Source organism: Austrofundulus limnaeus, unplaced genomic scaffold, assembly GCF_001266775.1.
Source record: "Austrofundulus limnaeus strain Quisiro unplaced genomic scaffold, Austrofundulus_limnaeus-1.0 Scaffold9, whole genome shotgun sequence".
Classification (NCBI taxonomy): Eukaryota; Metazoa; Chordata; class Actinopteri; order Cyprinodontiformes; family Rivulidae; genus Austrofundulus; species Austrofundulus limnaeus.
The window spans coordinates 1,471,150-1,485,856 of record NW_013952411.1 but is presented as its reverse complement, the minus strand read 5'-3'; the positions used below and the strand labels follow the sequence as shown (position 1 = coordinate 1,485,856).

Below are 14,707 nucleotides of genomic sequence, written 5' to 3'. Positions count from 1 at the left end.
CCCCCCCACCCATGTATAGGATCAGCTATGCTCCCCCACACCCCCACCTTGTTGCTGACACTGAGGTTGGGTATTGATCAGGAGCAGCCTGCTTGCTGGTTCTGCAGTAGAGATAACAGATGCAGCCTTGCATGAGCATTTCCTGATATCTGTAGAGTAAGGTGTGTGTGTTGGGGGTGGGGTGGGGGGGTTATCTAGAGGAGGTGCCTGGTTCATCATCCAAACATGCCTTTGAATGCAAAAAGGTTCCCTAATTTATGTCACACATTGAGTTGGGAGAGAACTAAGTCACACAGTTTGGTGAGTAAGGAAAAAAGCCCTTTACACCATATCATATTTTATGACCCTGTGCATTAAAATGGATCGGTCCTGCCTTAGATAAATGGTCTAATTTACTTTTATTGAGCAAAGTAATCATGTTATATCATCTGGTTGGTTTATGCTGCAAGGATTATGGTGATTAGGCTCCAACAGCTGAGCAAAGCAAAACATATTTATTTAAAGGGTCTTTGCTCTTACCTGCAGACAGATTTGTACTTTTTGCTGAAGCATGTGCTTCAGACTGTTGGAAATGTTTCATGTTGTTTTTGTCTCTGGCGTTCAGGCGCTCCTGGAGGTCGTCAACGACCTGTTTGAAGAACAGACTGACCTGGAGAAGATTGTCCGAAAGATCATGCACCGTGCCCAAACGCTGCTGAAGTGCGAGCGCTGCTCTGTTCAGCTGCTGGAGGACATCGAGTCACCAGTACGGTCACTCTCTCTGYTGTCCCGCTGTCTTTGTGTCCATCGTCATGTTCAAGCCTGTTTTGTGGCAGTAAACACTGCATCTCCAAGTGATTTCTCCCCTTTTTTCACGTTTCAGGTGGTCAAGTTCACAAAGTCGTTTGAGCTGCTGTCCCCAAAATGTAGTGCCGACACAGAAAACAGGTATGTGTTTCACCTCACATTAAAACCACCTTATAAATGGCTTTGCTTGACATTTCTCCCTAAACAATAAAGAAATCCTTTATTAAGTGATTTTCCTAAATCTATAAACCATCTGAAAGATGAAGAAATTAGTAAAAATTGACTATTTGGTGGTGATACAGAATAATTTGTTGATTCTGAACTGAAAGCATACCGTGGAAGCCATATGTGATTAGAATAAGCTGCTTTTCTTTTCTGCTAGGCTTGGCTGATTAGAGGAAAAAAAGAGGCTTAATATTGTGTGGGTTGTTTGTGAATGAAAACAACCCTGAAAGGAAGACAAATGACTCCCAATCCCCCCATCACACTAACCCTTGAACACTTGTCATAACCAATATCAAGACAGTGTTGTTGTAGTAAATAAAAAAAACCACAACTTTCAAATAAATAAAACATTAAGAAATTAGTTGCTTTTTTTGACTTTATTGACTACACAGTTTTTGTTGTTCTGTATTTGTCACCATTGGTGAATTCAACCAATAAAACAGCAGATTTCAATCCATGCTGAATAGAAAACAGTAAACTTGCAGTGATGTTAGTTGCACTAAAGGTTCACATCTGAGTAACGAGGGCGGCTGTGCTGTGTGTAATTGAATGAATAAATTTCGTGTCAAAAGGTGATCATACTTTAGAGCCCTTAGTTCATAGCAGCTCTCGAGGATGACAGTTTTGTTAAAAGACTGGCAACGGGTGTTATAGGAGACACAAACACAGGAGTTAAAGCATCGAACCTGCATGGTTTATTCAGCAACGTACCGTGGACCGGCCAGCCGGACAGTGGTGGACAGTAATGGAGTACATTTACTTGAGTTCTGTACTTAAGTACATTTTTTGAGTAACTTTACTTTACTTTAGTAATTATTTTTTGGAGAAGATGTGACTTCTACTCCACTACATTTCAAAGACAAATATTGTACTTTTGACTCCACTACATTTCTTAGAAGCTTGTTAGTTACTCATGACTTTTGGCTCAGTGTAGCTTTTTGATCCACTTTAGCTGTTTTCCTTGGCCACACGTTATGTTCCTCACAAGGGGAACCAATCACAGTCATGGCTCACACCTGGGATAGATTTGGAATTAAGTCACCCTCGTTAACGGTGGCGAGCTGAGCTCCCACCTTCATTTCAAACAGAACCCTATAGACGGTTGAAGAAACTCAAGTGAAGAAACCAGAGCAGCTTGACCATATCTCAGCTTGACGTTTGAGATTTTAGGACTGAAAAATAGTTTGTATCAGTTAAAAGGTCTTATGTTTTCACTGTGGATAAACTACATTTCATAGGGCTGCAACTAACGATTATTTTGATAATCGATTGATCTGTTGATTGTTTTTTCGATTAATCGATTAATCGGCCAAATCATTAAAACGCTTAATTAAATGAATATGAGTAGATATAAATTAAGTTAACTTCTTAAGGATGCAAGTTATTGATAATGAGTTAATCTGCATTTGATATATCTTATAGATTGATTAACAATTAATAAGCAGCCATTTTTTTAAAAACCGGAGTTTTCTCTTAAATCAAGAGGGTCTTCCCATAAAATGAAGGATTTTTTAAATAATCTCCTGAATTAAAAAACAGAAGCACATAATACATATTTCAACAATTAATTTTGCCAGCTGTATTAAATACTGACTGAAAAAATGTGTATTTCTCCTACATGAAACGTAACAGAAATTTAATAGGTTGCTGAATGAGGAAAATAGATTAAAATAATAAAATATGATTTTTAGATGTAAAACTATTATTAATTAATTATAATTAGAATTTATTTACATTTAACATTTTTTTCTCTAATTCTTTACTTTTTGTTTCATTCTTGTTGGTTCTGTTTGACTAAAACATTGTTTGACCCTAGAGCTGCCACAAACGATTATTTTTATAAATGATTGATCACCGATTATTTTTTCGACTAGTCGACTAATCGGATCATACGTTAATTGAATATAAAACATAGAGCTTATGGCGCCAGAATGCAGCTGCTATTGTATAACCATCATTAGATTTTAGCTATATGCTAACTAAAAATAATTGCTGTGGAAGGTAAGTTCTGCTCTGCAGATATTACACAGGTTTCTCTTTCATTTCCTTAAAATGATCCCCCACTTTGAGCTCTGTTGTCAGGTAGCCATGATACCAGAGCCTGTCTGTATAATGTCTTGTGACGTCCACGGCCTACCCCAGTTACCACTACTGTGCATGTGTGTCAAGGACAGAAAGGCAGAGGTGGCAGTGGAAGGTGTCAAAGCAGATTGGAGAGAAAAACAAAGTAAAGAACAACAAAAAAAGAAAACAATTGATCGATTATTAAATTAGTCATCGATTATTTTTTTTAATAAACGATTAGTCGTCGATTAATCGATTAATTGTTGCAGCCCTATTTCTGCATTTAAGAACTCACCACTCACTTTATTATATTTTTATGCTGAAGTCTTTACAGGTGGTGTAGAATTTGTAGCAAAGGGGTTTTACCTGTTAGTACATCAGGTGGTTTCTGAGAGTTACAAGGTTCTGTAAAATCACTCTGAAAACAATACAGCAATGTAATTAGAAAATTTAATTTGTACTTATGAATACTAGAGTATTTTTAAATGCTTGTATTTTTGAATGCCTAAGTATTTTCAAAAGTAAGCACTTCAGTGCTTTAACTTGAGTAGATTTTTGACTGAGCAACTTTTACTTGTAGCTGAGTAAGATTTGACCATGAGTATCAGTACTTTTACTCAAGTACTAGAGTTGAATACTTTGTCCACCACTGTAGCCGGAGCAAAACGATCCAAAGGACCTCACCGCATTTCTATCTTTATTCTTTACAGATAAAATTAGCCGCGCAGATCATTTGTTTGAAGGTAAATCTCAGTGACACCCTCCCACCCCCTCTGCCTTTTACAATGAGCAGGAGGTGTGAATGGTGATCCAGGTGTTTCTGTAGCGGAGCGTGGGCGTTTGGCAACGAGGTAGACAATCCCACAATTAATTTTTTATTACTCCGTAAGACGTGTGCTGACATCCATTGTAAGAGAAGTGCGTTAAGCACAAGTCAAAGCAAAACGATGGTTCGTAAAGTAAAGAGTGTGAAAGAGAGATAAGTAATAAAGCAATAGTTTTAATAGATTTTTTAAAAGTGGGGTTTTGTTGAAATATTGTGAACAGTTAATATTTTACTTGGTTTAATTTTCAGCAAATTGACACGTTAATGACATTAATTAAAACAATTTGAATCAAGATGTGATTCCTACTTACTATTTGTTTAAACCTTTATAATCGTCTCAGTGTTTTGTCATAGGAGAACGAATTATTGCTGCAAAGTATTATTTATGCAATAAGATGACATTTATTGTATATTCTTGGGTGATCAGATGCGAAGAAGCTTTAAAAAATAGTATTTGAGAATCAATTTTTTTTCTTTATTGTGTTTCTTTTTATCATCTTCCCAACTTGTTTCCCTATAGTTTTAAAGACAGCATGGAAAAATCATCTTATTCGGACTGGCTCATCAACAACAGCATTGCAGAGCTGGTGGCATCAACAGGACTACCTGTGAACATTAGTGACGCCTATCAGGATCCTCGCTTTGATGCTGAGGTAGAATTACGCATTCACTGGGATTTCATGTGAACAAAGACCTGTACTTATCTAAACCTGACCCTGTGTGGGCCTGAAAATATTCCTTATAATATTTATTTTTTTGGTTTCCTAAAGCAGAACAAAGTTAAACCAAGTTGTTTTAAAAAAGCACATATTTTAATACAGCGAGTTTAACCTAAAGTCAACATTGTACAGGTTTTATTTACTAAGACTGATGATGATCTTCCACTTTTCCTAGGCAGACCAGTTTTCTGACTTCCATATCCGCTCTGTGCTCTGCGTTCCTATATGGAACAGCAACCATCAAATTATTGGTGAGTTCTTTTTTTAAACATTGTAAATTCCAGTAAAAGGTTACAATGAGAAGGATATGGGGAAGGCATGGTGCGCAGGGGTGTCAAACTCGTTTTCGCCAAAGTCCACATGAGCGTTCTGGTTGTAATCAATGCGGATGTTTCATGTTTAACTTTGACTACACACGAAACATCACCTTTCTTGTCTTACTGCTATGGCTGAGCAGCACTAATAAACTATTACTGAGCTCTACGTGGTATTTCCTGCATAGAAACAGCTTTAGTGGGCGGGACGATGTCGCCTGTCACAGCCAGAGTTTGACACATGTGCAGCATTTATTTGAATGTTAACGTGCTACATGTGAAGCATAATTGAAAACCTTTTGAAGTTACTAACTCTTCCAGTTATTCCAAAGGAGTCGCATTTTCTGTTTTTTTTTTTTTTTGTTTTGTTTTGTTTTGTGCAGACTTGTGCAGCTATCTGAAAATCATCTCTGCTTGTGAGCAGAAAGATTGGTGCAAAAAGAAGCTGCTCCCACAGATTAGCACTGGAGACCCTAAAATGGGATTTTACAGATAATTATGAAGCTTTTAGAGTTGTAATTGGAACTAGGGGGCTCAGATGAAAACATGGAAACAGCCTACATACTGCTGCGTGTTGTGTTCAGGAGCCGGTTAAATGCTCGGCACACAGCAGTGCCCCTTTTTCTGCTGCATGAAAGGAACAGCAGGGGAGAGGGAAGCTTGTTCATGTGTTCATTTGACACTGCATTTGTGTGTGTGTCTGTGAGTGTGTGAGCTACACTATCACTCCACAAGTGAAGGAGGAGTTTCCCTCTGTCTGCCAGCGTGCTTTGTGTTTGTGAATTAGCCACGGACTAACGACACAAGGACACTCTGATAAAGCACTGATCCCTTCATCTGGTTTTGGTGCTTGGATGTTGCATCGAGGACCGGAGGTGGCTCCTCCCCCATCGGTCCGCTGAGATCTGACGCAGGAAGTCATTAGTTTTATTTGAGCGCTAAGTGATCAGCACATTTGCTGCAGATGGTTGGTTAAGACCTGGGTGCGTCTTTGTGTAGGTGTCAGTGCATTTGTCGGGGAGAGAAGAGAGGGAACGAGAACGGAGAACAGAAAGAGTGAGGGGAGAAAGAAAGGCAGTGCGTGGGAGGCACCTGAGGATGTTGAGTGAAAAATCATTCCACAAACAAAGCAGCAGACATGAAATTCTTAAGCCAAGGAAACATTCAGAAAAAATTAATGCCCGCAAGTCATTGTAACCTTTGATATATGGCAAATTTCAAATTGTAGCATTGTGTCCAAATATCTGCAGCTGTGATTATTTTTCTTATCATTTAAATCCTCACAAGTTACTGATCTTAAAACAAATTCTGTTTTTGTTTAACGAATAKTCAAACTGAAAATCCAACATGAACTCAACGCAACATGTACTGTTGAAAACACAGCAAAAAATGTCCAACGTCCAACCAAGTCTTAGAATCTTATATCCAGCCTGAATCATTTTTGATCTTGTTTTCAGACTGATATATAAGCAAGAGCAGAATGTGTTGGATTATTAATCTTTTTAGCCTGGCATTTTTTCTTATTTCAAGAAGTCTTACCAAGTGCAATTGTCAGATTAATTCATTTAATTTGAGAAGTTTCAGACTGTAAGCATTTTTCATATTTTAAAACATATTTTTAGATGGCTAATTTTTGCAGTGTAGATCACAATTAAACCATCGTTTGATTCGAACAACACATTTTTACTTCAGGGCTTGTATTTTGTGGGATCAGGTTTCAAATTTCTAATTTCTGAGCTGTATGGATTCAATATATTTTATCCCTTAAAAGTTTGCATACCTACATAAAAAAATCCAGTAGAGTCATTGGAAGTGTTGCATACCAAGGAACAACCATATTTGACGTAGACCTGAATCACTTTTGTACAAAATTTGTCAAATCAGAGTCATTTCCCACTTTTACAGAACTGTTGTTTGTGATTTGTCGTCTTATGATAAACAGCAACTGTATGGTGAATTTGACTTCAGCCCCCCTCCCTTTTGTTTGATGCAATTCCTTCTGGGTTCACACAGTGCTGAGCTGGTTGCAGCTCTGGTCTGGTGAAGCTCTAAGCAAAATTTGACACCCCCTCCACAGTTTGCCTCTAGGCGAATAAACCGCATTGTGCAGTCACACAACTCTGCAAAACCTTGTACAAAGGATTGAAATAGTTGTTCAAAATAAATAAATAAAACAAATGAAACCTTTTTTTTCTGATTTGGAGAGTGGTGGCCACAAAGCACCTAGCAGTCATTTTAGTTTGGTTAATGACGCCATGCTGCAGTGCAACACAAATTAAAAACTGATAACATCAAAAATAACAAGACATTTGAGAAAACACAAGTCGTCAAGACAAAAACTGGTTTTAACTGGAATGCTAATGTGTTTTTTTTACTGGTTTAAAATATTAAAACGCAATAATAATGGTAATGTGTGATTGTTTTCTTCAGCATCATTTCTTTGTGACAATAAAAGTTGCTGTATTAATTACATGTTTATACATTTTAATTAATCTGTTTTTAATTAAGGTGATGGGTATTAAATAAAAGGTTTTATTCCCACAGGATCTTTGTGGAATTTGAAAAGTGCAGATTTCATCACATTAAATGTTAAGATTGATCTTCTCTAAAACTGAATAGTGGCTGGAGTTTACTCACACTTCAGTATCAGCCTAAAAGTCTCACTTCGACGTTTTGTCTGATAAATAAACCGATCTTGTGCAACAGGTGTCGCTCAAGTGCTGAACAGGCTTGATGGGAAACCATTTGACGATGCAGACCAACGTCTCTTCGAGGTATTTTTTTTCTTCTGGGTGTACTCTTCTTAGAATATCTTTTGAGCATATTTTTTAACTTTTTAAATCTGTCCTCCTTCTTAGGCATTTGTGATATTTTGCGGACTGGGCATCAACAACACGATCATGTACGACCAGGTGAAGAAGTCTTGGGCCAAGCAGTCGGTGGCGCTGGACGTAAGAGCATGACAACATTTGATTCCTTGTATTCCCATTTTAAAAAGGGACTATTCATCTAATGAGGTTTTGTGGAAAGGGTTCGCACATTTAGTATGTAGATAGCTTTTTGAATAATTCCAGTTTAGACAAGGGGTTTAAACCTGACCAGACAGGAGAGCTAACAGCAGAGCCAAGACTGGTTTGTGAAATTTATAAAAGTTATTTATAAACCTTTACACTTCTGTCAATTTTGCATTACATGGTTAATCCAGCAGAAATATTACAATATCCCAGGCTACAGTTTGCTACTTGTAAAATAAACCCATAGCATTCAGTGTCAGTAAAGGTGAAATGCAAAAATATGTTTGCATAAAACAGGAAGTTTTCAAGCAATCCACATTTGCCTTGATCTCACTCAGACTAGTCTTTTGCTCATTAATCTGGTCAGAATTGAACCATTTCTCCAAACTGAGGCTGTTCTAATAGGGGTGTAAATCACCAGCTTTATCACAATACAGAATTATATCGATTTGTCTGCATGGTGATACAATGTTTCTCAATGTTACAAAGTCTGTCATGAAACTACAGGTGCTGGTCATAAAATTAGAATATCATGAAAAAGTAGATTTATTTCAATAATTCCATTTAAAAAGTGAAACTTGTATATTATATTCATACATTACATACAAACTCATATATTTCAAATGTTTATTTCGTTTAATTTTGATGATTACAAATGACAACAAATGAAAATCTCAAATTCAGCATATCAGAAAATTAGAATCTTGTGAAAAGGTTCAAAATAGATGGCACCTGGTACCACACTCTAATCAGCTAATTAACTCAAACCACCTGCAAAGGCCTTTAAATGGTCTTTCAGTCTAGTTCTATAGGCTACACAATCATGGGGAAGACTGCTGACTTGACAGTTGTCCAAAAGACGACCATCGACACCTTGCACAAGGAGGGCAAGACACAAAAGGTCATCGCTAAAGAGGCTGGCTGTTCACAGAGCTCTGTGTCCAAGCACATTAATAGAGAGGCGAAGGGAAGGAAAAGACGTGGTCGAAAAAAATGTACAAGCAAGAAAGATAACCGCACCCTGGAGAGGATTGTGAAACAAAACCCATTCAAAAATGTGGGGGAGATTCACAAAGAGTGGACTGCAGCTGGAGTGAGTGCTTCAAGAACCACCACACACAGACGTATGAAAGACATGGGTTTCTGCTGTCGCATTCCTTGTGTCAAGCCACTCTTGAACCACAGACAGCGTCAGAAGCGTCTTGCCTGGGCTACAGAGAAACAGGACTGGACTGCTGGTGAGTGGTCCAAAGTCATGTTCTCTGATGAAAGTAAATTTTGCATTTCCTTTGGAAATCAAGGTCCCAGAGTCTGGAGGAAAAGAAGAGAGGCACTTCATCCACGTTGCTTGAAGTCCAGTGTAAAGTTTCCACAGTCAGTGATGGTTTGGGGTGCCATGTCATCTGCTGGTGTTGGTCCATTGTGTTTTCTGAGGTCCAGGGTCAACGCAGCCACATACCAGGAAGTTTTAGAGCACTTCATGCTTCCTGCTGCTGACCAACTTTTTGGAGATGCAGATTTCATTTTCCAACAGGACTTGGCACCTGCACACAGTGCCAAAGCTACCAGTACCTGGTTGAAGGACCATGGTATCCCTGTTCTTAATTGGCCAGCAAACTCTCCTGACCTTAACCCCATAGAAAATCTATGGGGTATTGTGAGGAAGAAGATGCAATACACCAGACCCAACAATTCAGAAGAGCTAAAAGCCACTATTAGAGCAACCTGGGCTATCATAACACCTGAGCAGTGCCACAGACTGATCGACTCCATGCCACGCCGCATTGCTGCAGTAATACAGGCCAAAGGAGCCCCAACTAAATACTGAGTGCTGTACATGCTCATACTTTTCATGTTCATACTTTTCAGTTGGCCAACATTTCTATAAATCCTTTGTTTTTATTGGTCTTCAGTAATATTCTAATTTTCTGATATGCTGAATTTGAGATTTTCATTTGTTGTCATTTGTAATCATCAAAATTAAACGAAATAAACATTTGAAATATATGAGTTTGTATGTAATGTATGAATATAATATACAAGTTTCACTTTTTAAATGGAATTACTGAAATAAATCTACTTTTTCATGATATTCTAATTTTATGACCAGCACCTGTATTTTGATTCAATTCACTTCACAAGACAGCGATTGATGTGATGCTATATCATATGATGTCGGGCAGACGAGGACGATATCGATCAATGTTATCTTTACACCTTGATGTAATTGAATCAGTAATCATTTAATCGATATATTGATGTGGATGGATGTGTTGTTACACCCCTACAACAAATAAGATACAGTATAATTTTAAACAACCTTTCTACTCAGCCCAATCTGAAGTGAAATTCTTGAACTATTGAGGCAATATAAATATATGTTGTTGTTTTTTTTGCTTCTCCTGTCTTTTTGTGTTGCTTGGCTGTATTGCATTATTTATTTAAGATTCATACTATCTTTTAAATAATTTATAAAATGAGCTTACTGATCATTCTACTCTTATTTTCATAATCAATGTATGCTCATGTTTAGCCAAAAGTCACAGGAAACAGCAGCTGATACATGGAAAAAAAACTCTTTACTTTCTTAGTTACTTTGGTCTCAGGGGTCTTTGTACTCCTTTTTATAGTTTCACATTTCTACAAAAAAAGTATGCACGAACAAAAACGTGCTGATCTCTCTTTGTGAGTAACCTTCTTACAAAAGGTTTTGTTGAAAATTRATGTGAGGCAGCGAAACACAATCCCTCATCTGCCCTGCAGAATATAACCATTCAGCACTAGTCAGCCTTTACAGAATATCCATAGATCACAAAAAGAAGCGCTTTTGGGTGCATTATGGTAGTTAGCATCGGAGCTGCGAAATAGGAGAAGCAGCGAACAGATAGCTGGAACAAATGCAGACTGAAACCTAAGTGTGCCCTGCTTCTGGGGAACCTTGAATAAACATGAGCATTTATGATTAAACAAGCAACTGTAAGTCTGTGCAAGGTATTTCTCCCAGGGAATGAGAGCAGCGTGGTGATGAAATCACTGTTGACACTGCTGCTATGAGTGCTCCAGATGCAAGCGTTGAGTTCATTATAGAGGTCCAAAAACTACACCCAACTATTCTGTAGTGTTTTCAATCCATATGAAGCTGATTTGTACCAGTTAATTAAAAATATATAAATACTGACTGATGCTTTCATTAATTTACAGGTTCTGTCGTACCATGCCACATGCTCCAAGACTGAAGTGGACAAATTCAAGGTGATGTTCCCTGTTACTAGTTTTGCTTCACTTAAAGTTATATTTCAGTTTTTTTTTTGAAAGTAAAGTGCAGTCATGCTTCTATCTTAAAATCTCTAACCTCAAACATGTCATCGGAGTTTCAGTAAACAATCATTAATTTTGCTTTACATATTTGTTTGCAACAGATTCTCTGGATTATTTCAAGTGCACAGAGAAAGAACAGCAACTAGCTGTAACAGTTCTGGTGCAGCCTGGTCCACTTCTGGCAGGAAAATCACAACCTGCTGAAATAATCATGCAGTGCAAAACTTAAGGCTCCTGCATACTCCATCCATAGTTGGAAAATTGTTGATGTAGTTCGTAGATTGTCAGTTTGTTTGTAGAGCAGCAACAGCCACCCCTTCTTGACACAAGGCTTGGGACAAACTTTGTCTCACATGAGTTTTGTCTGATTGGTCAGAAGTTCATGGACGTGTTTTACTTCTAATATTTAGCTTCAAGAAGCCAACTGATGTGTGTCCAAACAACATGGATAGTTTTGAGAAGCAGTTATCTGAGACAGTCAGAAAATACATCATCTATGCTGTGTTCAGATCGAACGCGATTGGAGCATCATTGGCATCTGGTTTACATGCAAAGTCAATGGTGGACACGCGCCAAGGGGCATCGGGAAGTGCTGCAGCACGTATAGCGTGTGTTGAGTGTTTTGAGCATTTGACGCACCGGAGTCGGAAAATCTGAACTTTTGCAGTTTGACGCGGAGCGTCAACCAATCAGAGACTCCACTGTGTGAAGTAGTGGCACATTTTCTGACAGGACTGTCTCCTGAATGACACCAACTAACCTGAGACAGATGGACAGGAGCTCTTCAGCTGAAATCGAGTGCCTGTAGTCGTTGTCCTGGCAGGAGATGCGGAGCCGATGCGGGCCTTGTGTGAAAAACAAAATTCTTCATGGTCTTCTGCCTCATCCTTCGCTCACGCTGAGCCTATTGTTGAAGATTGTTTGTTTGGCTCACTTACCAAAGACAAAAGAGAAATCCCACAACTGCTAAAATCTGATGCCACTCTGGTTTTGTTTACATTTTGTGAAGAAAGAAGTAGCACTCAGTGTCTTGTTTCTAGGTTTTCATATTGTTTCCTTCATTGGGTCTGTGTGCAGCGCCACCACAGGTGAGAGGGTGAACACGTTCAAAGGATTTGGTTCATTTGACACAGTGCAGTGTAAAAACGAACGGCACCAGCTGAAAAGGTAACAAATGCTGCAATTTTGATCCCCAATCAAACCGAGTCTACCAGACTATCAGGTGTGAAAACACCCTTACAGACAGTCAAATGGACAAAAACTCAGACATTGTGCATGAAAGAGTCCGTCTTCACATATACCTTTCAAGGGTAGAGCGCCACAGTTTAACAGACGAACACCTGGCAACCATGGAGTCGACTGACTTTGGATCAAATACGTTGGGCTCTTTATCATGGGGTAAATGGCTTGTACAGTACTAACACAAAGTGCGTTAAATCTTTTCCCATTAAATGACCAGTCCTCATTTACTTTAATGGGAAAGAAAGAATCTATAGTGACTGAAAAGAATAATTGGCAGCCTGTCTTCAAGACTTGATTTGGCCCCAAATATGGGACACTGATTCTCCAGAGAAAACAAATTGTGGCATTTAAGATAGATCGCTTCAATCAATGAGCAAGCATTTTCAATGCATTGTTTAAAAAGATAGAAATACCAAAAAAAAAATCTACATTTTAAATTGGTATGACATTTCTGAAATATAGATATGACCTATTTTATTATTATTATTTAAAAAATTTTTTTGCACTTTCATGTGCAGGATTTTCCCTTGCGGCCATCACCGTGTAGTAGGATTCCCAGTCTCTGGTGTGCTCGTGTGATTTTCCTGCCCCCTCATTCAGCATCCCGCTCTGCTTCCTTCCTTCCTTCCTTTCCTCACCCCCCACTTTCTTTCATAACTGCTCTACATACGGCGCCTTATTGAGTTCACTTGCTTGGGATTCCATTGGAGTGCAAAAATGGAGACAAACAAACCTGGTTGACATTTTCTCACCCGGAGCTACGCATTAAGAAAAGTAGAATACCTGCTAACCTTGACAGGCAAATATTTGATGGGGAAACACTGCCGGTAACAGAAGAAAAGAGACACAGCTGCACTGAAACAGTGAGCTGTACATACATAGAATGGATGTTTAAAAGCTTGAAATGGACATTTTGTAAACGGCTACACTAGGCACGGAGAGCATTTCCTGCTCAGATTGTCTCTGCAATAGTTAATAAAGATAGAAGACATGCTTCTGAATGAACGTGTGCATTACTGAAATCATATTTTTTTCCTTTAAATAATAATAATTTTTTAAAAATGTGTTGATCTTTACTGTTGCGCAGCCGCATTTATCAATGAGCTCGGAAAGTAAACAAACAATCCTTCGGTAAAGCTCCCTCATTAATTTCACCTCCCTGTAAATGAGGCCTCCGAGTCCTAATTAGCATGTCTTCACATTTTCATGTATCATCATCTAAAAATGGCACAGCTTCCACTGACCTACCCCTCCACTCCTGCTCTGTGGGCTCATGTTCTCATTGCTCCTCTTTTGTTTTCTCTCGTCATGATGAAACAGGCTGCTAACATCCCCCTGGTCTGCGAGCTGGGCATCGATAAACTCTCCTTTGATGATTTCTCCCTGGACGTGGACGCCATGATAACCGCAGCACTAAGAATGTTCATAGAGCTAGGAATGGTGCAAAAATTTAAAATCGACTACGAGGTGAGCTCACTGGCTTTCTGTGTCTCATTTCTTTTGAATACTTGCTTGGATTTGCCCTGAGTGCCGTTGTGCGTCCTCATGAGGACAGCTGACCCGTGTGATCATCTCTCTCTGCCCCGTCTTCCCCTCCAGACACTCTGCAGATGGCTGCTGACTGTCAGGAAGAACTACAGGCTGGTTCTCTACCACAACTGGAGGCACGCGTTCAACGTCTGCCAGTGCATGTTTGCTATGCTAACGGTAAACATCCTGTGAGCTATAAAGCAACAAGGCGTTTATGAGACATGCTCATGCAGTTAATTGTCTTTGAAAAAACACTCCGGTGGTCTGAGCATCAACCTGATGGATGAAAAAAGCACGTCTATAACTTAGTAATTGATATAAAAAGACAGAATTAATATAAATGATCATTTCCAGAGCATTTACTTTTAACAACAAATACAACAATAATTGATTTAGGTTTTGCAGTTTATTTATTTTTTGTTTGACCAGAATAAGCTATTCTTATCAGTGACATTGCACCAGAATATTGGGGTAACAATGAGACATGACACGTGCTTAACTGGACAACCAACAGTTGATAAATGATTCATTCTGTCAGAATTTATTAGAATTTATGCTTAAACATTTTTATCTGATCAATAATGTTATAATTATGAGTCACTGTTGTACAGACAGGTTTGTGTAAATGTGTTTGAGTCGAGTTCCCAAGAGAGTTGTGTTTTATGGTTT

General features: G+C 38.5%; 1 protein-coding gene across 1 annotated transcript in view; it reads left to right on the top strand.

Moving 5' to 3' along the window:
* The window catches only part of pde11a (phosphodiesterase 11a), a 54,400-nt gene that overhangs the window by 14,407 nt on the left and 25,286 nt on the right, over window positions 1-14,707 (top strand). Inside the window, exons 4-12 of the mRNA XM_014001427.1 lie at window positions 605-745; window positions 863-927; window positions 4,422-4,554; window positions 4,796-4,871; window positions 7,641-7,708; window positions 7,793-7,885; window positions 11,150-11,200; window positions 13,829-13,975; window positions 14,108-14,215. Coding sequence (XP_013856881.1) covers window positions 605-745; window positions 863-927; window positions 4,422-4,554; window positions 4,796-4,871; window positions 7,641-7,708; window positions 7,793-7,885; window positions 11,150-11,200; window positions 13,829-13,975; window positions 14,108-14,215 — 882 coding nt within the window. The remainder of the gene's footprint in view (window positions 1-604; window positions 746-862; window positions 928-4,421; window positions 4,555-4,795; window positions 4,872-7,640; window positions 7,709-7,792; window positions 7,886-11,149; window positions 11,201-13,828; window positions 13,976-14,107; window positions 14,216-14,707) is intronic.